The sequence below is a fragment of the Microcaecilia unicolor genome, chromosome 3, assembly GCF_901765095.1.
Source record: "Microcaecilia unicolor chromosome 3, aMicUni1.1, whole genome shotgun sequence".
NCBI classification, from domain to species: domain Eukaryota; kingdom Metazoa; phylum Chordata; class Amphibia; order Gymnophiona; family Siphonopidae; genus Microcaecilia; species Microcaecilia unicolor.
In genome coordinates, this window is record NC_044033.1 from 189,053,286 (window position 1) to 189,080,348 (window position 27,063).

General features: G+C 42.7%; 1 protein-coding gene across 1 annotated transcript in view; it reads left to right on the forward strand.

The window, feature by feature from the left end:
• Positions 1–27,063, forward strand: part of KMT2D (lysine methyltransferase 2D) — a 591,638-nt gene that overhangs the window by 442,408 nt on the left and 122,167 nt on the right. Inside the window, exons 36-38 of the mRNA XM_030196818.1 lie at positions 3,562–3,649; positions 4,540–4,606; positions 5,095–5,327. Of these exons, the coding sequence (XP_030052678.1) occupies positions 3,562–3,649; positions 4,540–4,606; positions 5,095–5,327 (388 nt within the window). The remainder of the gene's footprint in view (positions 1–3,561; positions 3,650–4,539; positions 4,607–5,094; positions 5,328–27,063) is intronic.

Here is a 27,063-nt window from a genome sequence, read left to right on the forward strand (position 1 = left end):
CATAGCATAGGACAAAAAAACGGCTTCTCCTCACAGTGCTTTGTCTTCTGGAGCTCCTGTCAGGTGCGAGGGTGGAGATGTTTTTTTTCCTCTTTAGCAGTCTCTGTGTGCTGAAGTGGTTATAAGCATGGCAGAGGTCCACAGATGCGCTTCTTGTCAGCGCTGGGGTTTAGGCTTGTTAGGCACATGTAAGTTTTGGCAACAGCAGGTGCATTTGAGCTGGCAGTGCATGGGGCCTGTGGAGTCTGATGCAGGTGGCAGTTTGGTGGTTTCTGCGGCAGGGACGGTTACAGTTTTGAAGACAACTGCCACCATTTTGTCTCCCTCTATGTCAGGCAGTCAGCCTCTGTGCCTGGATCCTATAGGTCTTGCTGTAGAGGGACAGAGCTGGGTTGGGATTTCCCCTGGAATTCTCTCCATGTAGAGGGCCTTTTACCTCAGGAAATCAAGGGGCAGGCTATAGTTGTAACAGCTCTTCCCTTGTAAACTAAGAGATAGAGGCTATAGTGAGAGGAAGGAGACAGAGACATTGAGGCCCAGTTTTTGGAGCCAGTGCTTTTCCTGGGGGATCTAGACCAGGATCTAGATGTGGAAGATATGGAGCTGGGATAGGAACAAGGAGAAGACACTCAGATGGTGGATTTGCCTCCAGGGTAGGATTCCTTGGTGGTTCAGGTGCTTCACACAGAGGAATTGCAGGAGCTGATTACCGTAGTATCCTAGACCTTGAATTTTTAAGATGAGCTCTGTGCGCTTGAGCCCTGTAAGGTGAATCCAGAGCAGGATAGAGATTCCTTGAAGCCTTCTGCTGTGGATGCCATAGTCTCAGTGGTCACTAAAAATGATGACCGTTCCGGTGGATGGAGGTACTGCACTTAAGGATCCTCAGGATCACAGGATGGACACTGATGAAGAAGTGTTGATGTCACTGCTCTGGCAGTTCAGGCGGCAATCTGTGGCAGTCTGATGGCTAAAGCTTGTTTTTGTTTGGTGGAAAAAGTTTTGGACGGGACATCATGATTTCGCTTTAGTGGATCATGAAGTGGCGAAACTTGAGATGGGTTTGGCCTTCCATGCAAATGCTCTCTATGATTTGCCTAGAGCATCAGCAAAATCCATGGCCCTGAGCATAGCTGGTAGGAGGTTCCTTTGGCTTTTGACATGATCAGCCAATGCGGCTTCTGAATGCAAGTTGAACAAGTTCCCATTCAAAGGTTCATTGTTATTTAGGGAGCAACTTAAAGTTGTTTGAGAGTCTCAGTGAGTACAAAGTCCCTCATCTTCCAGTGGATTGCCTGAAATTGACAGGTCAAGGTTCTTTAGCTAGGGACCAGTTTTGAGATGTAAAATTTTACCGGTTCCCTTTCACCCAGTCAGGAGAGAGGTCTATCCTCTGGTGGCTATTGGTGCAAAGGAAAAACATTCAACATAAAGGAATCCTTCACATGCTCATCTTCCAATGTGGTATACATCATCCAGTGTAAAAAAATGTGGCCAAGGATGCTATATTGAGAAACAAGCCAGATGCTAAAAACAAGATTTAACTTACATAGACATCACATGAAAAACGCCATTGCCAGCCAGGATGCCACGCCTGTGGGACAACACTTTACAAAGAGCACTACTAGTGATTTCATAGTAAGAATCCTGAAAGGTAACTTTAAAACAATACAGGAACGTAAGACCTTTGAAGTCAGAATGATTAAATATCTTGACACCCACCAGACAGGACTTAACAGAGATCTGGGCTTTCTAGCCCATTGTAAGCCATAAAATTGTAAACTGTACTGCTTTGTTTGTCACTCTCCTGTCTCCATGCATATCCCCCTGTCACACCCATCCACCTCCATCCCCACCCTGTTAGATTGTCACTGAAATGCTTTGATGTCTCTCTTATATATACTGTCATCTACCAAGATTTTCTTATTTCCGATCTGACGAAGAAGGGCAACCTTCGAAAGCTAATCAAGACATGTACTAAGTTATGTCCAATAAAAAAGATATCATCTTATTTTCTTTTTCATGTTTTATTTTGTTTTATTTCTATTGATTACCTTGAAAAGAAAGAAAATACAAGAACTAGGAAGCAGGCAGTGAAGCTACTAAGTAGTAAATTTAAAACAAATTGGAGAAAATGTTTCTTTACTCAATGTACAATTAAACTCTGGAATTCATTGCCAGAGAATGTGGTAAAAACAGTTATCTTAGCAGGGTTTAAAAAAGGTTTGGACACGTTCCTAAAAGATAAGTCCATAAGCAATTAAGAGAAAATCCACTGCTTATTCTGGGGATAGCAGTTTTACTCTTTTGGGATCTTGCCAGGTACTTATGACCTCAGTTGGTCACTGTTGGAAACAAGGTACTGGGTTTGATGGGTCGGTCCCAATATGGTAATTCTTATGTTCTTGTTTCCTCCTTTCATTTGATCTCATTTCATACTTGCTGTATTGACTGCCTACTCCCTTTTCTTCTGCCTTTCATCCCCTTGTGAGCCCCAGCTGCTTTCTGACATTTATCTCTTCCCTGATCTCCAGCCCTTTGTTCTGTCTATTACCCCCTATTTACCTTCCATACCTTCTTCCCTTCTCCTCCATTTCCACCTTACTCACTCTTTCACAGAACTATGCTTTCCTGTATTGCTCATCAGGTGTCTTGTCCTCTCTGCCATTCCCAAGTACTCATTCAATCACTAAGTCCCCACACCCACTTCTTGAGTCTCACCTAATCTTGAATTCCTCTTCTTATACCCATTTTGCTACCTAATTGCAATCCTTAAATCCATATGTTTTGGAGGGGGCACTTACTACCCCTGGTGTTCTCCATCAGCACCACTGCTCCAAGCTTATCCTTTTTATCTTACACCTTATTCCTTTTATCTCATACCCCTCCCCCCTCAAAAAAACCCCCAAACTTATTTCTTCTTTTCCCTTTCAGAATCCATCCCCTCACCCACTTTTAAGACTCATCCTGTCTGTACAATGATCAGAGTTTGCAGAAGGCGAGCAGAGGGGTTGTCAGGTGTGTCCCTTCTGCAGCCAGCAATGGCAGTGATCACAGCCAGAGGGGCAGTGCGGGAGCAAATTGGCACCGGGGATTGCAGTGACAGGGGAATGAGCAAGATAAAACAATTCCAACCCAGTGATAGCAATAGCAGTGCAGAATGCAGTGGTGGTGATTGCTGAGGGTTGAGGAGGACAACAGACTCGCAACATTTCCAGCATGGGCTAGCAGTAACAGTGGTCACTGATGGAATTTCAAGTACTTGACTTGCCTTCTGCACTTTGTTGAGCCTGCAGCTACAAGTGTTTGTACAGGTTTGCTTTTTATGCTAAATGTTTGGTGACTCTACTGTGTCACAAGACACTTGTTGAGAACTGTTGTTCTAGAATGTAATTGTATTGCAGAATGTACTATCTGTTCTGGAAGCTGCCACTGAAAATCCTTGCTTTTAACGCAGGGCTGTCAAAAAAAAGTATGATACATTCATACTTGTGAGGCTATAATGGTGATGATACTCTGCCCCTGTTACTTAACTTATTTTTTTGTTTTTTGTGCTTAAAGGCAGCAGGTATCCTTGCTGGCCCAGCGCTTGACAGGTGCTCCGGGGACAAATGAAGCCCAGAACCACATCTCTGCTGGTAGTACACAGGTGAGAGGGAGGTCATCAGTGGTACAACACAAAGTTCAGGAGCAGCAAAGCTAGTGAATTGCTATGTATCTATGAGGGGGGAGGGAATAAGTTATTTTTCCAAATTCTTGCTGACTATTTTCACATGGTGACTCCATTGTATTCAAGGACGAATATGTACTGGCTATATGTCATCCAGGATAAAAAGGTGCCTACCCACAGCTTATGCATGTGGACTAGAGATGGTAATAATAGTACAGAACCTACAGATAGAGATACTATTCTTGATGCAGATATAGGCAATGGTGAAGTACTTCATGGACCCACTGCACAGAAAATACACCACAGAAGTTAATGAAAAATTTAAGAGGATTAACTACAATTAAGCTGACTCCTGCAGATAAATGCTGCCTTTAGAGTGTTAGCATAAAATTTTAGAGATTCAGATCATACTACACATACCCTAGCTTTAGGAGTAAGGTTTATTACTGTGATGGTATGCCCAAAATTAGGACCAGAGAGAGAGAACTGGGAAAATAGCTGTCATAACTGTTGAGAAAAGAAAACCATTCCCTCATAAGTCATGGTAATAAAAGCCAGATAGCCCTGATCTAAGGAACCATGGTTCTCTTGCAGATGATAGAATCAAAGGGCAGTCCTCCTTTATTTTGTTACTATAGGGTCTGTGTTATTGAACGTGAGGAAGCAATTGCCTAATAATTTTTTTTTGTTGTTGTTTTTTGTCCCAGGGATGGTAAGTTATGATACTGAACTGCTATAGTTTAGATTTGTAATCCACTTTCCCTACACATCTTATTGCTTAACCAGAAACTGCATGACTCTTGAAACCATGAATGATGGAACATTCTAGCTCTGTGTAGTCTCTGAGCAACTATTCAATTCTCTTTCAGGAGAAGAATGGCACAGATTCATCCCAGTCACGCCCAAACCCTCCAACATTTGCTCAAGGTGTTATCAGTAAGTGTTTCACAGCTGTAACAGATCAGATCATAGAATTTACATCACACCCCCTCCTCAAAACACCGAAGTATAGACAGAGACAGCATCACACAGGCAAACACCATCTATTTGTACACATCCACAGCAGTGGAGATGTCTCCTTGAAAGATAACCTCAGTAGTTATTCAGAGTACTAATTGTAAAAATGTGTAGGGTTTTTGGGGGGTGGGAGTGAGTGTGTTTTTAAATGTATTGAGTTTGAGATTGTTCACATATTAACAGAAAACAGCACAATAGTTTAATTGTGAAGACAGTAATACATAACGAATAGTCTGGGGGATTTTCAGCTGGGCAATTTGTCATGACAGTGTTTCTTAATTGATGAAATGTGGGTGTTGGCACAGGCTGCAATTCTCCAATACATACACCTCAAGGATGGCAGGAAGCCTTAGGTACTCCTCTTTTAGTGCTTGCTGAATTTTCTTTTGTCCGATCTCCTACTTCAGATGAAGCAGATCAGAGACAGTATGAGGAATGGCTGTTTCACACTCAGCAGTTATTGCAGATGCAGCTAAAGTTGCTGGAGGAAGAAATTGGAGTCCACAGGAAGTCCAGGAAAGCACTCTGCGCAAAGCAGCGCACTGCCAAAAAAGCAGGCCGAGAATTCCCTGAGGCAGATGCAGAAAAGCTGAAACTGGTTACAGAGCAACAAAGCAAAATCCAAAAACAGTTGGATCAGGTGAGCCTGGTGTACATAAGAAATGCTATGCTGTTTCAGTCCAAAAGTCCATCAAGCCCAGCATCTGTCTCTGGTAATGGCCAGGTCACAAATAGCTAACAGGATCCCAGAGAACAGATCTATTTCTTTCTCCAAGGGCAAGCAGGATAACACATGGATGACATTGTTTGGAGCCTGGGCCATTAAGGATCATTGCAAAGCTCTGATATTTTAAGATGTTTCCAGCATGGTGTACTGCACATGTGTATGGGTTATTGTGCTGATATTGTGTTTTTCTGCTGCTATATGGAAATATATTTTGTTTCTTAAAAATATTTTCTGGCTTTTACACTTCCTTGAAGCTTTCTCTTCCCTTGTAGAGATTTCTAGTTAGATTGTTTTTCAGTGGTTTGATTTTGCTTCCTTGTCTGCACTGGTGGTATCGAGCAGTATTGGTCAGAACATTTTCTCATTGTCATTTGATATTACCACAACTATTTTTTGGCTGACTTCTGGAATAAAGTACTTCCTAGTAGCTTCATAAAGTATACCAGGTACCCCAAGATATTGTCTAGTACAAATACCAATGATTTATGTCATCTTGAAAGAATTTGGCATAAATCTAAAAGTATGGAGGGTGAGAGATGGTGATCAACTTATAAAATTTTTAAGTATAAGGTGAATTTAGCTAAGCAAACGTATTATTCAGAACTTATAGCAATTGACTGTCCTGATTTGAAGAAATTAGCTCAGATTATTAATAGTGTTGTTATTCCAATTTTCCGGTCATTTAAGACATCTACCTCTCAGCCTTCGGTAGATTTAGCTACTTATTTTTCATCTAAAGATAGTATTTATTTATTTATTTATTTATTTATAGCCCACATTTTCCCACCTCTTTGCAGGCTCAATGTGGCTTACAATACATCATGGATAGTGGAAATGAGAAGAGAATAGACATTTGGTATTACAGAAGGATTTTGGGTTGCATGGTAATAGAATACATGATAGTGATATAATAGAAAGCATTTTAACATTTCTGGATATATGTGGGAGTTTCACATGTTTTGATCTTTGTGGTTTATCTTGTAAAATTGATTATTTGGTTAGTACAATTGGTTCTTCTAATAGTATGGAATATTTGCATGATAATTTATTTAATATACCTGTAGACATAGAATGGTCTTCTTTTAAACCTATATCTGTCCAGGAGATAAAACCAGAAAGCTTGCACTATCATCTTGTTCTTTAGATTCCTGTCCTTTTCTGCTGAAAACCCCTCCCTTAAGTTTTTTTTAATTGGTTAGCTTATTGGGTAAATTTAACACTGAATCAAGGCTGGTTTTCATCATCTTTAGGAAGTTTTGTTCTGACTCCTATTCTAAAACTTGCTGGGGCAGATTTGGCTCAAGTGACTAATTTTAGACCAATTACTATTATATCTCCCCCCCCCCACCCCCCAAATTAATAGAATTTGTGGCGAGTTCACAATTACCTGAATTTATGCAGAAAGCTAACTTGTTTAATGACTCTCAGCATGTTTTTAGAGTATATCCTAGTACTGAGACATTGCTATTGTCATTGACACCTGAAGCAAATCAAATATTAAGTAAAGGTAAAGGTATATAAAAAAAATGTAAGCCACATTGAACCGAAACTCATTTTTGGATAATTGTGGGATACAAGCATGACTAAATAAATAGTGTTTGCTCCAATTTGATATATCTGCCACCTTGATACAGTTAATCACGATAAATTAATTGAAATGTTATCTGACTTAGGTTTTATAGCTATGGTGCTGCTGTAGTTTAGTTCATTTTTATTAAATAGACAGTACTCTTTTATGAAGGATGGAATGTTTTCAAGTTCATAGCAACCACCCTGTGGCATTGCACGGGGTTCACCTATATCTCCGCTACTGTATAACTTATGAGTTCACTTGGTAGTGTTAAACTTGAGGATGGAATCAAACTGTTATCTTATGCAGATGATATTTTCATACTGGTTTCAACTGGATTATCTCAAGATATCTCCCTCTCACATTTTCTTATGTCATTGGTATTCACATGTACCAAAACAGCCAGCTCCTCCCCAGTACTGTCTAAAATCTTTATCTTTCATTTTGTTAAAAGTCTGGTAGCTAGGGATTCCCATTCATGTGAGTACTTAGTTGTTATGCTTTTCCTTGAATACTGTGTACAATTCTGGTCACCGCATCTCAAAAAAGATATTGCAGAATTAGAAGAGTTACAGAGAAGGGTGACAAAAATTATAAAGGGGATGGGATGACGTTCCTATGAAGAAAAGCTAAAGAGGCTAGGGCTCTTCAGCTTGGAGAAGAGACAGCTGAAGGAAGATATGATAGAGGTCTATAAAATACTGAGTGGAGTGGAACAGGTAGACGTGAATCACTTGTTTACTGTTCCAAAAATACAAGGACTAGGGGGCACACAATGATGCTACTAAGTAGTAAATTTAAAACAAATCAGAGAAAACATTCGTCACTCAACATATAATTAAACTCTGGAATTTGTTTCTAGAGAATGTAGTAAAAGCAGTTAGCATAGCAGGGTTTTAAAAAAGGTATGGCTAATTACCTAAAAGCAAAGTTCACAAGCCATTGTTAAGATGTTGGGAAAATCCACTGCTTATTTCTAGGATAAGCAGCATAAAATCCGTTTCTCTTTTGTGATCTTTCCAGGTACTTGTGACCTGGATTAGACACTGTTGGAAACACTGTACTGGGCTTGATGGACCTTTGGTCTGTCCCAGTATGGCAACGCTTATGTTCCTTGGAGAAAGTAAAGTAAGTTACCAGTAGCAGGTGTCCTCCAAGAAGAAATAGGATAGAAGTCTTCATAGTATCCACCTACCTCCCTAGGAGTTGACTTTTGCCAAATAATTAGTTGTGTAGAAAACTGACTTGATCCAGTACAACAGCACCAATGTGTGGAACACTACACTAGAAATGTATCTCACTGAACCATGCTTAATAAGATGATGTTACCTATACTTGAGGATTTCTGTCTTGCTATCCTTGGAATACACCTGCTTCAAGTGAGTAACTTCTTTCTCTGGTTTGTTTTAAATTTATTACTTACTAGTTTTATGAAGCTTCCCCTAGTCCTATCACCCCTAATGATGCCATCCCAGATCTGGTCTCCTAAAGCCAAGAAACGCACAGAAAGCTCTCTGGGCATGTACAAGAATGCACTCCTGTTTGTCCATTTATCCTTCCCCTTCAGCAGTATAGTAATAGATTTGCACTGTCTTCACTCAGGCCCAGATGCACAAAACCTAATGAGCCAGCAACATGGTTTTTATTCCAGTTCGAGCCGGTTTAGCGAGCAAGGAGTGAAACAAGACATGCACAAAAAGGTTCTCTGAGCCATTTTCCTGTCACAGTAGCAACTAACGAAAGTTATATGCAGAGCTATTATAATGAGGTAATTACTATACTTATGTGCATGCAAAGTGATGCACAGCTGTTTTCCGACCCAATGCAAGAAGCAGTCCCTGTCTTTACTGTCGGAATTTTAATGGGTGGTCAGGAGCTGTCGGTACTGTCTAGAATCATAGCTGAACAGTTCAGGGAAGAATTTCAGCCTGTCAGAATCATCCAGACCCTCTCAGAGCAGCTCTTCTTAGGGAAGGGGTGGAGGGAAGAATTTCAGCCTATCAGAATCATCCTGACCCTTGCAGTGCAGCTCTTCTTTTTTTTTTTTTTTTCCCCCACTTCCTCAACCCACCTACTGCAGACAAAGCACTGAAAAAAAGGCCTTTAACCTCAGCTGAGCCACAGCATGACACAAAACCTTCAAGTAATCCTTCAGGAATTTAGCATAACAGAACGTAAAAAAAACAGCAGCTTCCCTGAGCCCTGAAGGTACTAGAAAGAAAGTGGGGTCCACTGCTGCAGTGGGCGAGAGGACATGGGGATGGGTGAGATCTGCGTGGGCTCAGCAGGAAAAAGTTCGGCAGAATCAGGGGAAACTTGAAAGAAAGCCAAACTTTTTTGCAAGGTGGCGGCTGTTCAGATCACTTTCTCCCAATGGGGCACAGGCTAGCAGCAGGCACCAGTGTTCAGGCGCCTGAGCGGAAAACAAACAAACAAAAAAAGGCTTTTTTCATACACGCAGCTTGTTCTGCCTATATGAAAGCCATCTGTGGCATGCACAGAGCAGCCACACTTATCAATTGGATGCTCTGCTCATGCTCAGTTGGCCTACTGGTTTCCCCCCATCACATGCAAATGAGCCCTATTCGCAAAAGCAGCAAGCAGCTCATTTGCATGCAATTCTCTTTGGGAATCCATCTGTATTTCCAAACCGATAATTTTTACAGATTTGAAAATATGGATGGATTGTGAAAGAACAGTGTGTTTTTAAGCCTGTAAAACAGCCTTAATTATTCTTGAAGTGTATTTCTCTAGTTGACCAGCAGGTGGTGCATGTTTGTTTCAAAGCTGCTGTAGAACCAAGGCTGTTTTTCATTGTTTAAGCCTTTTTGGAAAGGCATTCTGTAATATACTTTTAAAACTTGCCTGGGCTGTGATTGGCCCAGGAGCTTGTTTCCTTTGGAGAGTACTGGCTTTTACTCCAACGTTAGCCAGGAAGAAAAGACAGCAGGATCTTTTTGGTAAGGCTCAGTAAACAAACAGTTATAAGTCCTGATCTTCCCAGGTACTTTTTAGAAAGTAAACAAATGTTTAGTTAGTTTTCTAATTGATCCATTTTTCAGTTACTTGTTACTGTTTGCTGATTGCACTTTTTCTGTCCACTGTTCAATATTTTTATGAGGATAAACATAATCGTTTGTTCACCATTCTTGTTTGGACTGATAAAGAATCCTGGTGGTTTGTGTGCTGGGTCTGCGAGTGCTTTCTGGAAACTGTGGGACCACTGGGAGTATGGCCTCCAGTAACCTAGAAATCGCTGGGGATAATTTGAGAGCGGGAGATTCGCCCAGAGGTGGTTGTGACCCAGTTGGTGGGAGAAGGGTGCAAGAGTAGAGCATGAGCAGCAGGTGCAGGCAGAACTGAGCTGTGCTGGGGATAGACCCTCAAAGTGGCTGCGGGGAAACCCCAGGCGGGTGGCTAGGCATGGCATTTCGTGACAGGGATCTTAATGCATCTGGGCTTTGGTCGATTTTAAATCTACAGAATCACCTATGGGTGGTGAAAAGTTTCAAGATTCTGTAGCTTTGAGTTGTCTTATGAAAAACAAAGCAGACTCAGTACTTCGAGACCAAGCAGAACCTTTATTACAGGGGTCCTGCATCTGCAGTTCAAGCAGCTGAACTCTCTTGTCAAAGGAGCTTGCTGTCTGCAGTTCTGGTGACTGAAACCTCATCCCATGGGATCCTTGTATGCAGGGCCGGTCTTAAGTAGAGGCGACCGAGGCGGCCGCATAGGGCCCCGCGCCTAAGGGGGCCTTGCGGCGCGCCTCAACTCTGCCTCACTCGTGCCTCTGCTCAGACCTCTGCCGGACCGCTGCTGCTCACCTCGACGACCGCATAATCATCATCACCGGCGCAGCGCCCACCCCCGGCTTGGGCCCGCCGTCAGCTCCCGAGAGTCCTCGCCTCCCCAGACCCCGGCGACTAACTGCAGTGAATCAGCGATGCGAGCCAGCTAGGCCCAGCCCAGGCAGCGACGGCCTCACCCCTGACAGCGACGACGACTAGGACAAACAGACGGCTCACCTCCAGGCTCCAGCTTCCCGCTCAATGTCCCGCCTTCTGAAGTTCTGATGTATTTCCTGTTTCCGGACCGCGAGGGCGGTAGTCACTGAGCGGGAAAAGCTGGAGGTGGTGAGGTGAGCCATCGTCGCTGACGCCATCTACTGATTGAGTGAAGAAGGCTGCTGCTGCTGCTGCTGCTGTTGGAGTGCTGGTAGGCGACTTGAGATTGTGATGGATATTAGAAAGAAGAGGCAGGCAGTAAAGGGAAAGTGGAGATGGCTGGGGCTTGAGGAGAAAAAGACTTGATGGACCTTTGGGTTAGCAGGTGATTGGTAAAGAGGTAAAGGGAATTGTGAAGGGGTGGGGGAGAAAGATGTGATGGCAGGAGAGAAAAAAGGAACCAAGGTTTGAGGGTGAGGGTGAGGGGAAATGGGCACTAGGAATTGACAGGGAGAGGAGAAACCTGAGGGTGAGCGGATCAGCAGGGACTCAGGGACGGACTAGAGGCTTGAGGAGGAGAATGGAAGGGAGAAAAAGTGGCCTTAGCTGGGGATGGCAGAACAGCGATTGGAGGGAGAAAGGGAGACCAGAGGAGAGAAGAGAGAGTGAGATTCAGAGATTGGCAGTGGGCTGAACAGGATTTGGACTGGGGACTGGAGGGAGAAAATGTTGCCTTGAAGGACAGAGTGGAGAGTTGTGCAGGCACTGGCAGTGTGAATGGGAGAGAAGGGCATTGGGTTTGAAGCAGAGAACACTATGAAAGGGGATGAGATTTGATGTACTGTCTTTCTGTGCTACAACAGTTGTGCCAAATCAATCCATTAAGGCAGCAAGCCAGCCAGGTTACAGGTCAGGTATGATGATAGCTTTTTTTTTTCTAGGAAGAACCTTTTTAAATTAAAGTACTGTCTGTCTCTGTCTGTGGTGGTGAAATGTTTCAGCTGCCTGTAGTCCACCATTTTGTCAAAGGTTTTTTTTGCCTGTGGGACCCACCCACCCACCCTTGCCTCCAGTGAGCCACAGTAGTCCCCTTCTTCCCCTTTCAGTCCCTGCCCACCTTTACCCATAGATATCCTTTTTAATCATCTTTTACCTCCCTTCTTCAATGCACCTTAATTTTATTAATTCTTCCTTCTGAGCCTTACTCATCCTCCCCTAAGTGGTCCCATATGCCTCATCCTTCCCCAGGGTTCACCCCAAGTCTCACCTGGTGTTCTCCACACTACACCTCAGTTACCCTCCACCCTCCCAGTATCATTCATTCTCTCACTAGTGCTGCCACACATCCCCATCTATCTTCCTCCCTTAGTGCTCTCCCACTCCAGATCCTGTTATCCTTTCCCAATATTTATGTCCAAGCCTCTCATCTCCCCAGTAGCCTGTATTACAGCCTTAGTCATCCTTGCTGCAGTGCTCCCTTAACTTCATTCATCCTTCCGCTCTCACTGATCATGCCTCCAAAGTGAATAGAAAAACTAAATAATCAGACAACAAAGGTAGAAAAAACTATTTTAGTCAGGATTTATTCATTGGAATATGTCAGTTTTTGGAAATGTGCATCTCTGATATTTTTCATGTAAGTTTCAGTTTTTGTAGTATTGCTGCATACTGAGTCTGACTTCTTGAGGTAACTTTCCAGTTCAGTATTTTGCCTTCATATCTGTTGTCATGTGTTTTTCAGGTGTGATCAAGGTGCAGTATTCTGCTAGCATATAGTATTTGCAGCCCTTTTTGTGTTTTGTTTTGTTTTTCACTAGGTTGTGCACTGGTGTTTTAGAGCCTGGTGTAATTACAGTTGCTTTTCCACACCACGCGTAAGGTTGTAGCTCGTCCTGTCCTTGGAATTAGTGCTGTTATGGTTTGTTAAGGTTATGAGTGTGTTTTTGCACAAGTTTGTGTATAGTGTTTTGCAGTGGAGAGGTTGTATGTTGGCCTTACTAAGGTGGCACCAAACATCAGAAAGGGCGTAGAGCCTAAATCATGACACACTACCTCTAAAAGGGTGTTTTGTGGTCTTATAATATTTGCTTGCTACACCATTATCATGTTTCATCATTATCATGTTACCCAATATCCTTATGTAATACTAAATGTATATTCTCTTATATATTTCCAACATTCATGATGTATTGTAAGCCACATTGAGCCTGCAGAGAGGTGGGAAAATGTGGAATACAAATGCAATAAATAAATACACGAGAATTGTGATATTATGATCCCTTGCTAGCTTCATATTGTTGACGGTCTGCATTTTCCGTATGGCTGGTATATTGGTGTATAAGGTATTAATTGTGACTATTTTATAGAGTTGGAGTCATCTTGAGTCAGAGAGTTGTGGTATATATTTTAAAACAATTTTAATACCTTGGTGGTTTATATGCTTTTATATTGTACATTATATTTTACACATCACTTTATTGTATTGTATATCTTTTCATTTCATTTTTATTTTTATTGCATATATCTATATTATTTTTGCTTTTATGCTGCTGGGTAAACATTTAATTTTACATTGACTACTATATCAAATTTTCTGTTTAGTTACAAATTAGAAGTAACCCTGCCTTCCTTATGTCCTTCAGCAAATAAGGAGCATATTATGAGTCAAACAAAGCGAGCTCGAGATGCCGGTTCTCCTTTGTTGTGAGAATTGGAACTACTAATTGTAGTGGACTTGAACTGAATAATTTCTGGGGAAGGGAGGTTTCATGATAGCATTGTGCTTATTATTTCAATCAGTTTTTTTGTACAAGTTTAGCTTCATTTGTCTTTATTTGAAATTTCATAAATAAAAAAAATTTCTAAAAATGGAATAATCTTATCAATGGGGAGGAGCTGGGGTGGGGCTACGGCGGGGCTAGGATGGGGCCCTACCACATTGGTCTGCACAGGGTCCCGCACTTGCTAAGACCGGCCCTGCTTGTATGTTCAGTACAATGCCATGTGTTCAGTCGGGCTATGTGAGTTTGGGCACACATGACTTTTTGGGTACTGCCATTTGAACACCACCTGGATGCCCAAACTGCAGCATCAAAAGTTCCTCTATCTACTTCTCCCCCACACCAACCTCCAGTACTGGTTAGTGGAATGCAGGAACCATGGCTGCTTGCTGGTTTGGCCCGGGGCTCTTGGAGCCAAAGGGAGATGTGGGCTGCCTCAGGGACACAACAGGCTACTGAAGAATCATCATCCCTCACAGGCACTGCCTGGGGCAGCTCACATCTCCTCCATTGAGAGAAATGACCATTTTAACCCTACCCTTTGTTTTCTGTCCAATAACCAATTCCTAATCCACACCAGAACCTTGCCTCCTATTCTATGACTCTTTAATTTTCTCAGGAGTCTCTCATGGGGAACTTTATAACAAAGCTTTCTGAAAATCTAGATACACTACATCAACCGGCTCACCTTTATCCACATGTTTATTCATGCCTCCAAAGAAATTAAGCAAATTTGTGAGGCAAGACTTCCCTCAGCTGAACCCATGCTGACTCTGTCCCATTAAATCAGGTTTGTCTACATGTTCTGTAATTTTATTCTTTGTAATAGTTTACACTATTTTGCTTGATACCAACATCAGGCTTACCGGTCTATAATTTCCAAGATCATCCCTGGAACCCTTTTTAAAAATCGGCATCACATTGGCCACCCTTCAGGTACTACGGACGATTTTAATGACAGGTTACATATTACTAACAGCAGATCAGCCATTTCATGCTTGAGTTCTTTGAGTACACTTGGATGTATGCCATCTGGTCCAGCTGATTTACTACTCTTTAATTTGTCAGTTTGACTCAGTACATCTTCCAGGTTCACAGAGATTTCTTTCAGTTCCTCTGCATAATCATCCTTGAACAATATTTCCAATCAAGGCAGATCTCATACATCTTCTTCCGTAAAGACAGAAGCAAAGAATTCATTCAGTTTCTGCTCTATGGCCTTGTCTTCCCTGAGCGCTCCTTTTGCTCCTTCTTGATCTAATGGTACCATGGATTCCCTCACAGACTTTCTTGTTCTGATGTACCTGAAAACGTGGTTACTGTGAGTTTTAGCCTGTGCCTCAAGTTTCTTTTCATATTCTTTTTTAGCCTTCTTTATTAATGCTTTGCATCTGACTTGCCAGTGCTTAAGTTGCTTCTTATTTTCTTCATTTGACTCCTTTTTCTATTCTTTGAAGGATAATCTTTTGGCTATAATGCCCTCTTTTGCTTCACCTTTTAACCATTCTGGCTAACATTTTCTCTTCTTTCCACATTTGCAAATAGATGGTATGCATCTGGACTGGGCTTCCAAAATGATGTTTTTGAATAACGTCCATGCTTAATTTAGTGTCCTAACCTTTGCAGCCAATCCTTTTAGTTTCTTTTTAACCATTTCCCTCATTTCATTATAGTCGCCCTGTTGTAATTAACTCTGAAAAGCATCTCTTTTTGATCTGTTTTCCAGATCATCTAACTTGGCAGTGTGTTTCATTACCTGTTTAACAAATGTTTTCAGTTGAGCACCACAGGACTGCGCATCATCCTCTAATGTCGACACTGAACATTCTAATTCCATAGTTCTCTTTGAAAGTTCTGATATTATTGGATACATACTGTTTATTTGGGGAGAGAGTTTGTCAAATCTAGGATACAGGGCCATTACCACCGCCGCAGTGAGCTCCGATAGTAAAGCTTCTGAAGTAGGCCTCTGCAGGCCCAACTGCGTCTCTGCCATTTTCTTATCAGACAACTTACTTCAGTCCCTTTCTTTTGAGTTTTAGCTGCCATGTAATATATTTGTCCTTACATGTATCAGAAGACATCCCTAGCAAAGGAGGTAGGTGAAATCCCAGTGAGGCTTTAAGGGGGATTCCAGAGCAGCTCCAGGCAAAAACACCCCTGTTCACAACATCAGGTCACACCCAAAATTTCTTTTTTTAATTAAGAAGAGAAAAATCTCAACCTAACATATCCATATCAAAAAAAACTTTACAAGCCCTCGTATCACAGCACATACTTGTAGAGTGTTGAACAAAAAGGAAATATAGAACTACAGGATGCAGGCAAAGCAAAATGTAGAACCTTTTTACTTCTATCCCCAATATCCAATTAAAAAGTTAATTATTCAAGTTTTTTAATGATGAGTTTTCCTTGAGAGGGATCTAAAAAAAATAATCTGCAAGACTCATCCTGGGCAGATTGCGCATGGTTCCCGCGCAACCTCTACGTCTCAATCTGCACTGGCTCCCAGTTAGAGAGCGAATCGCTTTCAAGCTCTGCACCTTAACACATAAAATTATCTACGGTCTAGCTCCGGAATACATGATTCCTCTAATAGACCTCCCACCTAGAAATGCCATCAACACAGCCCGCACCTATCTCCAACTTCATTATCTGTCTTGCCGGGGTGTCAAATACAAGCTTCTTTTTGTCTCTACTTTTTTTTTTTTTTACTGTTTAAATATTTTATTAGGTAACATCACAATACAAACATTGGAAACATGAACAGTTTTATCCCAGACATTTCTCCCTTCCCTCCCTCCCCCTTATTCCAACTGTCCTGCTTGGGTTAAATGATGAAATCGAGACCACAGTTCAGAAGCTGGGTTGTACATGCCCACTCTTTTGTCCGTAAGCTGCTCAAATTCTCCAACTATGGAGAGTTTCAAAATCCAGTCCAGTTGTGATGGAGCCCTTTGCTTTTTCCAGTGCAAAGCAATAATGCTCTTAGCCGCTGTTAAGCACATCCTCTTAAGACGCCTTTGCCATTTGTTACCTCTCCTGTTACCTAGTCCTAGCAGACACCATTGCGGCGTACACTTGAACTGCTTATTCGTGTTTTCAGAGATTTTTTTCGTAACAAGTGTCCAAAATGGTCTCAGAAGTCGACAAGACCATCATATATGTAGAAAAGTCCCCTCCTCGTCACCGCATCTCCAGCAAAGTGAGGAGACCAAGGGAAACATGGCATGTAAACGCTGTGGAGTATAGTACCACCTTGTCAATACCTTAAAAGCATTTTCCTTTAACAATACACAGTTTGAAGCTTTTTTAACTTCTGTTACTATAGCTTTCCACTCATTTATCGTGAATTCCTGCTGGAGGTCATGTTCCCATTGCATCATGTAATTACATTTCTCAAAAGATCGACCTCTAATAAATTTGTACAGCAAGGAGATAACTCGGCCCATTTTCCCCATGGACCCCCACAAATTTTCCAATTCTTCATAATCTTCCGGATCCCTCCTCAACCACCCTTGTTGGCTCATGTAATGTTTGACTTGTAGATAGAAGAAACTATCCCCCGCCCCACCCCCACATTGTTCCTGGATCTCATCTAGCGGCCTTAACTCCCCAGCATCTAAAAGATCCCTGAAGCATAACAACCCCTCCTCCGCCCACCAGCCCGCAACCCGATGTCCCTTACCTGCTGGGAAAGCTGGTTCCCCTCCTATAAATGCTAATGTGGAGGTGTGTATTCTGCCAAAACCGTGTTCTAAAGGAGGCCCATAGAGACAACAAGTGTTTGACAAATGGGTTCGTTGTCATCGTTCCATATAGCCTCGTCTCCATTGAGGCCCAGAGAACTGATTTTAGATTGTGTCCCCTTACCATCCCTTGGTCTAATATAGCCACCACCGATGGAGACTCTTGACTCCATGCCACTACAAATTTCACCTGTGCAGCCCAAAAATACCATTCCAAATTTGGCACCTCTACCCCCCAGGTCCACCGACCTCCACATCAATTTCTTATTTAATCTATGTGCTCTGCCCCCCCATATAAATTTCAAAATCTCTCTCTGTATCCTTTGTAATTCTTTTTTAGGTATCTGTATGGGTAAGGTTTGAAACAGAAACAAGATTCTGGGCAAGATATTCATTTGTACTGAGGCTATTCTTCCCCACCAGGATAACCAAGTCCCTTTCCAACCCACCATGTCCCTACAAACCTGTTGAAATAAAGGATCATAATTAAGATGGTACAGTTGGCTCAGTTCCGAGGGTATCTGAACCCCTAGATATTTGATGCTCCTCTTATTAAGGCGAAACGAAAACCCCCTAATGACCTCGGAAAGTCGATCTTGTGATATAGCCACCCCCAGTACTTCAGATTTATCATAATTAATTTTATAACCCGAAATCTTACCAAATTGATTTAGCTCCTTTACTAGATTTGGAAGGGTCAGTATAGGATTCATAACAAAAAAGAGGATGTCATCAGCAAATAGAGCCAACTTATGTTCTCTGCCAGCTACTGTAATTCCTTTTACATCTCTCATCTCCCTTATCTTTTGTGCCAATGGTTCAATCGCCAACGCAAATAATAAGGGAGACAACGGGCAGCCTTGCCTTGTCCCCCTCCTTACTTGAAAAGCTTCCGAATAGCCCCCATTCACCTTAATCCGCGCTATGGGTCTCTCATATAGGTGTTGTAACCATCCTATCAAGCCCTCCCCAAATCCCAGATGTTTCATGACCTCCCAAAGATAAGACCACTCCACCCTGTCGAAGGCCTTTTCGGCGTCTGTACTTAACAATACCAAAAGCCTCCCTCGCTGTTGGGCCTCCCAGACAAGATGGAGTGCCCTACGTATATTATCAGCCACCTGTCTCCCCTCCACAAACCCTGATTGATCTGGGTGTATCAACCTTGGTAGTATCCTCCCCACCCTGTTTGCAAGGACTTTGGATAAAATCCTGACATCTAAATTGATTAATGAAATTGGTCTATATGACCCACAGACTGATGGATCCTTGCCTGGCTTCAGGATTAATGATATATCCGCTTCGTGCATACTGGTTGGGAGTGAGCAACCTCGAAAGCATGCATTACCCACTCTCATTAATAGGGGACCCACCTCTCCAGCAAATATCTTATAAAACTTGGCAGAATACCCATCCACCCCCGGGGCTTTCCCCCCTTTAAGCCCTTTAATGACCTGTTTAATTTCTTCTATATGGAAGGGAGCCTCTAATTTTGCGCAATCAACCTCTGATAGCTTAGGCAGATGAAGATGACGCAGTACTCTTCTGATTTCGTCTTTTTCAACACCTAATTCACTAGTATACAATGTTTGATAAAATTGCAGAAATTGATCCCTGATATCCTTGTCTTTATACAACAGCTGATCACCCTGTCCCTTAATTTTTGTGATCAGAGAGTCTCGCTGTCTGTGGCGCAAACAATTAGCTAACATCTTCCCCGATTTATTCCCAAACTCAAAGAACTTTTGCTGGAGGCGCTTTCGCATAAACTCCACCCTTTCTACTTGTATTTGATCCAGGACCCCCCTCCACTTGCGAACCTCCCGCAGCTCCTCCTCTGTACCCCCCCTCATGATGTCGGTGTTCCCAATATGCTAACCTCTCCCTGGCCTCCAGTTCCTTAGCCTCCCTTTCTCGCTTTTTCCTAGCCCCCCATTTAATTAGATGCCCCCGTACTACTGCCTTTAAAGCATCCCATAATGTTCCCTCTGAAACTACCCCTACATCATTCGTATTACAGTAATCTTTAATCACCTTACGGATGTCCTCACATACCTTTTTCTCTCCTAAAAGCCCCTCGTTAAGTCGCCAATATCGCTGCCTATCTTCTACTCCCAACCCTTTCAGGTCTATTTCCACTGGAGCATGATCTAAGATGGAAATAGATCCCACATCTGCATCCTTAATATGTTCCCAGAATGAACAGCTACACCAGATCATATCAATCCTCGTGTAGGAGCATTGAGAATGCGAGAAGAATGTATAAGCCTTCTGAGTCGGGTGCAAAAGTCTCCACACCTCCAGTAAATCCAGTGTCGAGGTGAGCGACTTCAGTCTCCGAGCATGGGACATATGTGGAGTGGTGGACCCCTTTGAATGATCACTGGCAGTATTCCAAATGTTAAAATCTCCCCCCATAATCATTCCCCCCCTTTGAAAGTGAAAGAGCTCTTCCTTAATATGTGCAAAGAACTCTCCCTGTCCTGAATTGGGTGCATAAATATTTGCTATGGTCACAGCTATTCCATGCAGTTGCCCTCTAATTGCTAAGCATCGTCCCAAATCATCTCTATAGATGTCTTCAATTTCAAATGCAACCCCTCGTCGAATATAGATGGCTAATCCACCCACTTTACCCCCTCGTTTATCAAAGTGCATTATACATTCACTATATGCCCTCTGGTTTAAAAGATGGGCTTCCCTGCGCCTAATATGTGTCTCCTGCAGCAGGGCAATATCCCAGCCGCTTCTCCGTAGTTCCCGAAACACCAAATTTCTTTTCCTTTGTGAATTTAACCCATTCACGTTCCAAAACCCCACCCTCAACCCTCCCCGTCCCACCCCCCTTTGTTGCTGAGCGGTGTTGCTATCCGCCAGCTTAGAGACCTGAGGAAATAACCCCTCGCCAGAGCTGTTGCCCACAATCCTCCCTGTTTCTCCTTCCCCCCCCCCCCCCTAAAACCCTTCGTTCCCCAGCCTCCAACATACATAACTCTTTCACATATCAAAACAGTGCAGTGCAGTGAACAACCAACATTTCAACTCAGAACAGATTTCAAATAAGAGCTCGCCTTGTGGCCTTTCTGGGCCTCATGCAGCTTGAAACTTTATCAGACTAGAACCGGCAGTCTCACATACTTCCCTTCAGGGCACTCTGTCCTTTTCAGGCCTCTGTGGACCAGATTTTTTACTAGGTCCCGCCTTCTGCCAAGAAGTTCCTCTCCGTCCATTAGCTGCGGTGCCTGGGTTCCCTGTCTCGTCCTCTGGAGGCATGTTAGTACATCCCAGCTCTTTCAAACATCTCCACGCTTCCTTCAATGTAACCACTCGCCTCGTCTGGCCCTCCACTGTGAATTGGAGGCCGAAGGGGAACACCCAGCGGTATCTGTAATTTGACTGTTGAAGGTATTTGGTCAGATCCCGAAACTCCCTTCTTCTTTGCAGCGTCCCCAGAGCCAGATCCTGGAACACTAGTACTTTTTGATTGTCCCACGGAATCTCTCCCAGCTTGCGTGCTTTGCGCCAAATCATGTCTTTAATCCGATAATCCTTAAAGCATACCACTATATCTCTGGGCTGCTTATCTCTTCGAGGTCCCAGGCTCCTGTGCGCTCTGTCCAGCAATATCACAGTTTCATCACCGGGTATTGGTGCCCCCTCAGCCGCTGCCATAATAGTTGCACAGATTTCTTTAACAACTCTGGCACAGTCCATATTCTCATCCGTTTCAGGGACCCCTTTAAATCTTAAATTGTTCCTCCTGGACCTATTCTCTAAGTCCTCAAGATCCAGTTGCATTTTTTCTTTTTCTGCACGCAGTGTTTTAACTTCAGATTGTAGTTCCACTATGTCCCCTTCCACGTGCTCCAGCACCTCCTCTGCCTGCTCCACCCTGGATCCGATATCTCTCACCTCCTTTTGAATATCAGCCACTGCTTCTTTAATCGTTTTCCGCACTGCCGCCATCTCCGCTTTAAGCGCTTTGAACCATCGCGTTACCTCCTGCTTGGATAGCTCGGATTCGCTTTCCTGCTGCTCCATCAACCCCTCTGTCTCGGAGCCCGAGTCCGCATCCGCCATTTTGTCTTTTGCTTTGCGCGGTGTGCGGCTCGAAGTCGCTGCTCCATCCCGCTGATCCGCTACAAATTTAAATTTTCCCAGGCGTTTGCTGGTCGCCATCAGTCCCCGATCTCCGCCGCTCAATTTCGCGGTTGCGATCGCGGTATTTGTGGGGGAATTCACTGTTTTCTCCGCTGCTCCGACAGAGCTTAAAACTTAGGCAGCCATCTCTGCCGATGACGTCACTTCCTCCCCTTTTTGTCTCTACTTTTCACTACTCCAGCCCGAAGACTTGGAATGCTTTACCTCTGAACCTAAAATCTCAATCTGATCATCACCTTTTCAAGAAGATGTTGAAAACGTTCCTTTTTGAAAAAACTTACTCCATTAGTAATTCTGCTTATTAGTCACCCTAGTTGTTGTTAGTGTTCTCTCCTTATTCTGCTGTAAAATTCATGTGTTGTACTTCTCTACTTTTGTAATTCATGTAAGCCACATTGTGCCTGCAATTGTGGGAAACTGTGGGGTATAAATGGACCATAAATAAATAATTATTATTCTCATAATTTTCGTAGTCTACCAGGCATTTACCAGAAAATTTAAGGGAAAAAAAAAAAAAGCACCTATTGCCAATAATATCTGATTTAAGTTGCCGAAAAGCTTTTCTGCATATTTGGCCTAGAGACATCTGGGAACAACGTAATTGCTTGATCACAAAACGGTAAATTCTTCTTTAGAAAATAAGCTCTCAAAATTGCTAGCTTTTGCTCTTCTGACTCTCTAAAGAAACTAACAAAGTAGCTCTAATAGTGTTTTGAGACAATTCCAAAAGCTGAGAAACATCTAAACTATGTGGGGAATTAAGTGTATATGTTCCCCCCTCATCTTTAATCTCCTTCATACCTCTAGGTAAAGATTAAAGATTTGTGACAACCAGAGTATCCAAGTTAGGAAATTGCAAAAATATCTCACAAATACATCTTAAATAATTCTAGAGGAAAATTTATAGGAAAATTTAAGTCTCAAGTTGTGTATTTTCTGAATTCTCATTTATCAGCTTCCTTGCACCTACTGTTACTCTATTTTCCACTCTGTTTATATTCCCGGATTTCGTACTCTCCTCTCCGGAACCTGTAAGCCACATTGAGCCTACTGCTATGCGGGAAAATGTGGGATACAAATGGAGTGGCCTAGTGGTTAGGGTGGTGGACTTTGGTCCTGGGGAACTGAGGAACTGAGTTTGATTCCCACTTCAGGCACAGGCAGCTCCTTGTGATTCTGGGCAAGTCACTTAACCCTCCATTGCCCCAGGTACAAATAAGTATCTGTATACAATATGTAAGCCGCATTGAGCCTGCCATGAGTGGGAAAGCGCGGGGTACAAATGTAACAAAAAATAAAAAAAAATAAATTACTTCCATCTGCAAATGAATTAATAAATTGTCATTAGTAACAGCTGAGAATCAGTCTTACTCACTTGTTATTTCAAGGAGCCAAGGAGGATTGTTCAAAGAGTTTCTGAAAAGTATCTTCAGAGAATTTAGAAAAAAAAGTATGTTATCATGCAAAACTTTTTCCATTCTAAATATGGCCTATCCCTTGTCCTTTAGGGAAAATTCCTCAGATGTGTTACCACTAGTCAAGTCAGTAGAATCTGAAGGAGCCGGCTTTAGAGAGTCTACAGAGAATTTAATGGGACTAGGCAGAGGTGAAAAAAATTAAAATGATATATTGGAGGATCTGGGAGTGGACTCATTACCTCCACTATCGGAAGGCAGTGCCATCACCTGTATTGCAGCTGTTTGCTGGGGGGGGGGGGGGGGGGGGGAGGAGTTTGATCACCCAAAGACTCAACAGAGGAGTCCTGAAGTAACTACACACAGGAAGTCAAATACTTTAGCGTTTAACTTTAAAAAATGAGACTATGATAAAATGAGAAGAACGGTGGAAAAAAAACTTAGGGGGACAACTGAGAGGGTAAAAACTGTACAACAGGCATGGACGCTGTTCAAAAATACCATCCTGGAGGCCAGGCCAAACATATTCCACAAATTAGAAAAGAAAGACGGAACTCCAAAAGACAGGCGGCCTGGTTGAAAAGTGAGGTGAAGGAAGCTATTAGGGCTAAAAGAAATGCCTTCAGAAAATGGAAGAAGGAACCGTTTGAAAATAACAAGAAGCAGCATAAGGCGTGTCAAAGCAAATGCAAGGCACAGGTAAAGAAGGCCAAGAGGGATTACGAAAAAAAAGATAGCATTAGAGGCAAAAAAGCATAGTAAAGAAATTTTTCTGTATATTAAAGGCAGGAAGCCGGCAAAAGAATTGGTTGGGCCGCTGGATGACCGAGGGGTAAAAGGGGCGATCAAGGAAGACAAAGACGTAGTGGAGAGATTGAATGAATTCTTTGCTTCGGTCTTCACCGAGGAAGGTTTGGGTGGGATACTGGTGTCGGAAATGATATTTCAAGCGGACGAGTCGGAGAAACTTACTGACTTCACAGTAAACCTGGAGGGCATAATGGGGCAGTTCAGCAAACTGAAGAGTAGCAAATCTCCTGGACCGGATGGTATTCATCCTAGAGTACTGATAGAACTGAAAAATGAGCTTGCAGAGCTACTGCTAGTGATATGCAATTTATCCTTAAAATCGAGCGTGGTACCGGAAGATTGGAGGGTGGCCAATGTAACACCCATTTTTTAAAAAGGTTCCAGGGGAGATCTGGGAAATTATAGACTGGTGAGTCTGACGTCGGTGCTGGGGAAAATGGTAGAGGCTATTAAAAACAAAATTACAGAGCACATCCAAGGACATGGATTACTGAGACCGAGTCAGCACGGCTTTTTTGTGGGGCAATCTTGCCTGACCAATTTACTTCAATTCTTTGAAGGAGTAAACAAACATGTGGACAAAGGGGAGCCGGTTGATATTGTGTATCTGGATTTTCAAAAGGCGTTTGACAAGGTACCTCACTAAAGGCTGCTGAGGAAATTGGAGGGTCATGGGATAGGAGGAAATGTCCTATTGTGGATTAAAAACTGGTTGAAGGATAGGAAACAGAGAGTGGGGTTAAATGGGCAGTATTCGCAATGGAGAAGGGTAGTTAGTGGGGTTCCTCAGGGGTCTGTGCTAGGACTGCTGCTTTTTAATATATTTATAAATGATTTAGAGATGGGAGTAACTAGCGAGGTAATTAAATTTGCTGATGACACAAAGTTATTCAAAGTCGTTAACTCACGACAGAATTGTGAAAAATTACAGAAGGACCTTACGAGACTGGGAGACTGGGCAGCTAAATGGCAGATGATGTTTAATGTGAGCAAGTGCAAGGTGATGCATGTGGGAAATAAGAACCCGAATTATAGCTATGTCATGCAAGGTTCCACGTTAGGAGTTACGGACCAAGAAAGGGATCTGGGTGTCATCGTCGATAATACGCTGAAACCTTCTGCTCAGTGTGCTGCTGCGGCTCGGAAAGCGAATAGAATGTTGGGTATTATTAGGAAAGGTAGGGAAAACAGGTGTGAGGATGTTATAATGCCGTTGTATCTCTCCATGGTGCAACCGCACCTTGAGTATTGTGTTCAGTTCTGGTCGTCGCATCTCAAGAAAGATATAGTAGAATTGGAAAAGGTGCAGTGAAGGGCAACTAAAATGATAGCGGGGATGGGACGACTTCCCTATGAAGAAAGACTAAGGAGGCTAGGGCTTTTCAGTTTGGAGAAGAGACGGCTGAGAGGAGACATGATAGAGGTATATAAAATAATGAGTGGAATGGAACAGGTGGATGTGAAGCGTCTGTTCATGCTTTCCAAAAATACTAGGACTAGGGGGCATGCGATGAAACTACAGTGTAGTAAATTTAAAACAAAACGGAGAAAATATTTCTTCAGCCAACGCATAATTAAACTCTGGAATTTGTTTCCGAAGAACGTGGTGAAGGCGGTTAGCTTAGCAGAGTTTTAAAAAGGGTTAGACGGTTTCCTAAAGGACAAGTCCATAAACCACTACTAAATGGACTTGGGAAAAATCCACAATTCCAGGAATAACATGTATAGAATGTTTGTACATTTGGGAAGCTTGCCAGGTGCCCTTGGCCTGGATTGGCCGCTGTCATGGACAGGATGCTGGGCTCGATGGACCCTTGGTCTTTTCCCAGTGTGGCATTACTTATGTACTTATGTACCACCTCCTTGTACCAAATGCTGATCCATTGGACCTCTTACCATTGCTATTTTCCGAGGTCAGCCTCCTTTCTGCTTCCCTATGTGGACTTTTGGCAGAGTCTTCCATTCCCCTCGCCTTTTTGGGCAAGCAACTGTGTTCCACAGTAGAGTACAGTTCTTATAGGGATCAGAGGCATCATCAACTGATGTCAACAACAAGGCCTCCAACTACAGCAGAGCCTGCAGCCTGAATCGGCGCTATTTCCACCAAGCTGCTGGTATTCCCTTTTTGCGGCAGAGCTCAGTTCTTATAAGGCTCAGAGGTCTTGATGGAAGTAGCGATGATTTGGACTTCAATCTTCCATGGTTGGAGGCCTTGTTGATACAAAGATTTTTAACACAGATATTGGCTGAGTACCCAGGGTGGTTCACCTGAACCAGTCTGTTTGTGACAGGAAGGCAGGTGGGAGGTATTAGATGAGTATTGAATTTCATAGATAGAGCACAAAGGATGCACAAGCCTATGATCCTGAAAAAGTTTTCTGATAGGGTATCCTGTTCCTTTTATGTTTAAGATATTGCATAGACTGGAGCTGTGACCCCGATTGTTAGGGTGGATCCATTCAGTGTATAATACTCTTGTGGTTTGTATCAGGATGAATAGGAGGTACTTGGAGGACTTTGAGCATCACAGGGATATTAGACAGGGATGCCCCCTTTCACCAGTTCTCTTTGCGCTTGGGATTAAACCCCTCACACTGTGTGTGATGGAGCAAGAACAGATTACTGGGGTACAGGCTCAAAGTAAGGACCATAAGATCAGTCTGTTTGCAAATGATTTTCTGTTTACCCTAACTAGACATTAGGAATCCCTAGAGGGGGGTAGTGAGAGAGCTAGATGTGTATGAGAGGGTTTCTGGGTATCATGCAAATATGGCTAAGTCTGAAGTTTTAAGTGATACGGTTCCACCAGATCAGGTGGGCCTCATCAGTTCTCACTTTCCCTTTTGTGCGTTAATTTTATTTATTTATTTATTTATTTATTTATTTATTGCATTTGTATCCCACATTATCCCAACTTTTTTGCGGGCTCAATGTGGCTTATAATTCATAGTGGATATGGGAAATAGAGGGGAACATACATTTATTATTAACAGAGAGTTTTGGATTAAATGATAGTGATAAAGCAAGAGATAGTATAAAACATTTCTGGATAAGTCAGAGGTTATACAGTTACATGTGTTGCTCTTTGTTGTATATCTTGTCGAAGAGATAGGTTTTCAATAGTTTGCGGAAGTTTGTCAGTTCATAGACAGTTCTCAAGTTGCGTGGCAGCGCGTTCCAGAGCTGCGTGCTCATATAGGAAAAGGTAGATGCGTGCATT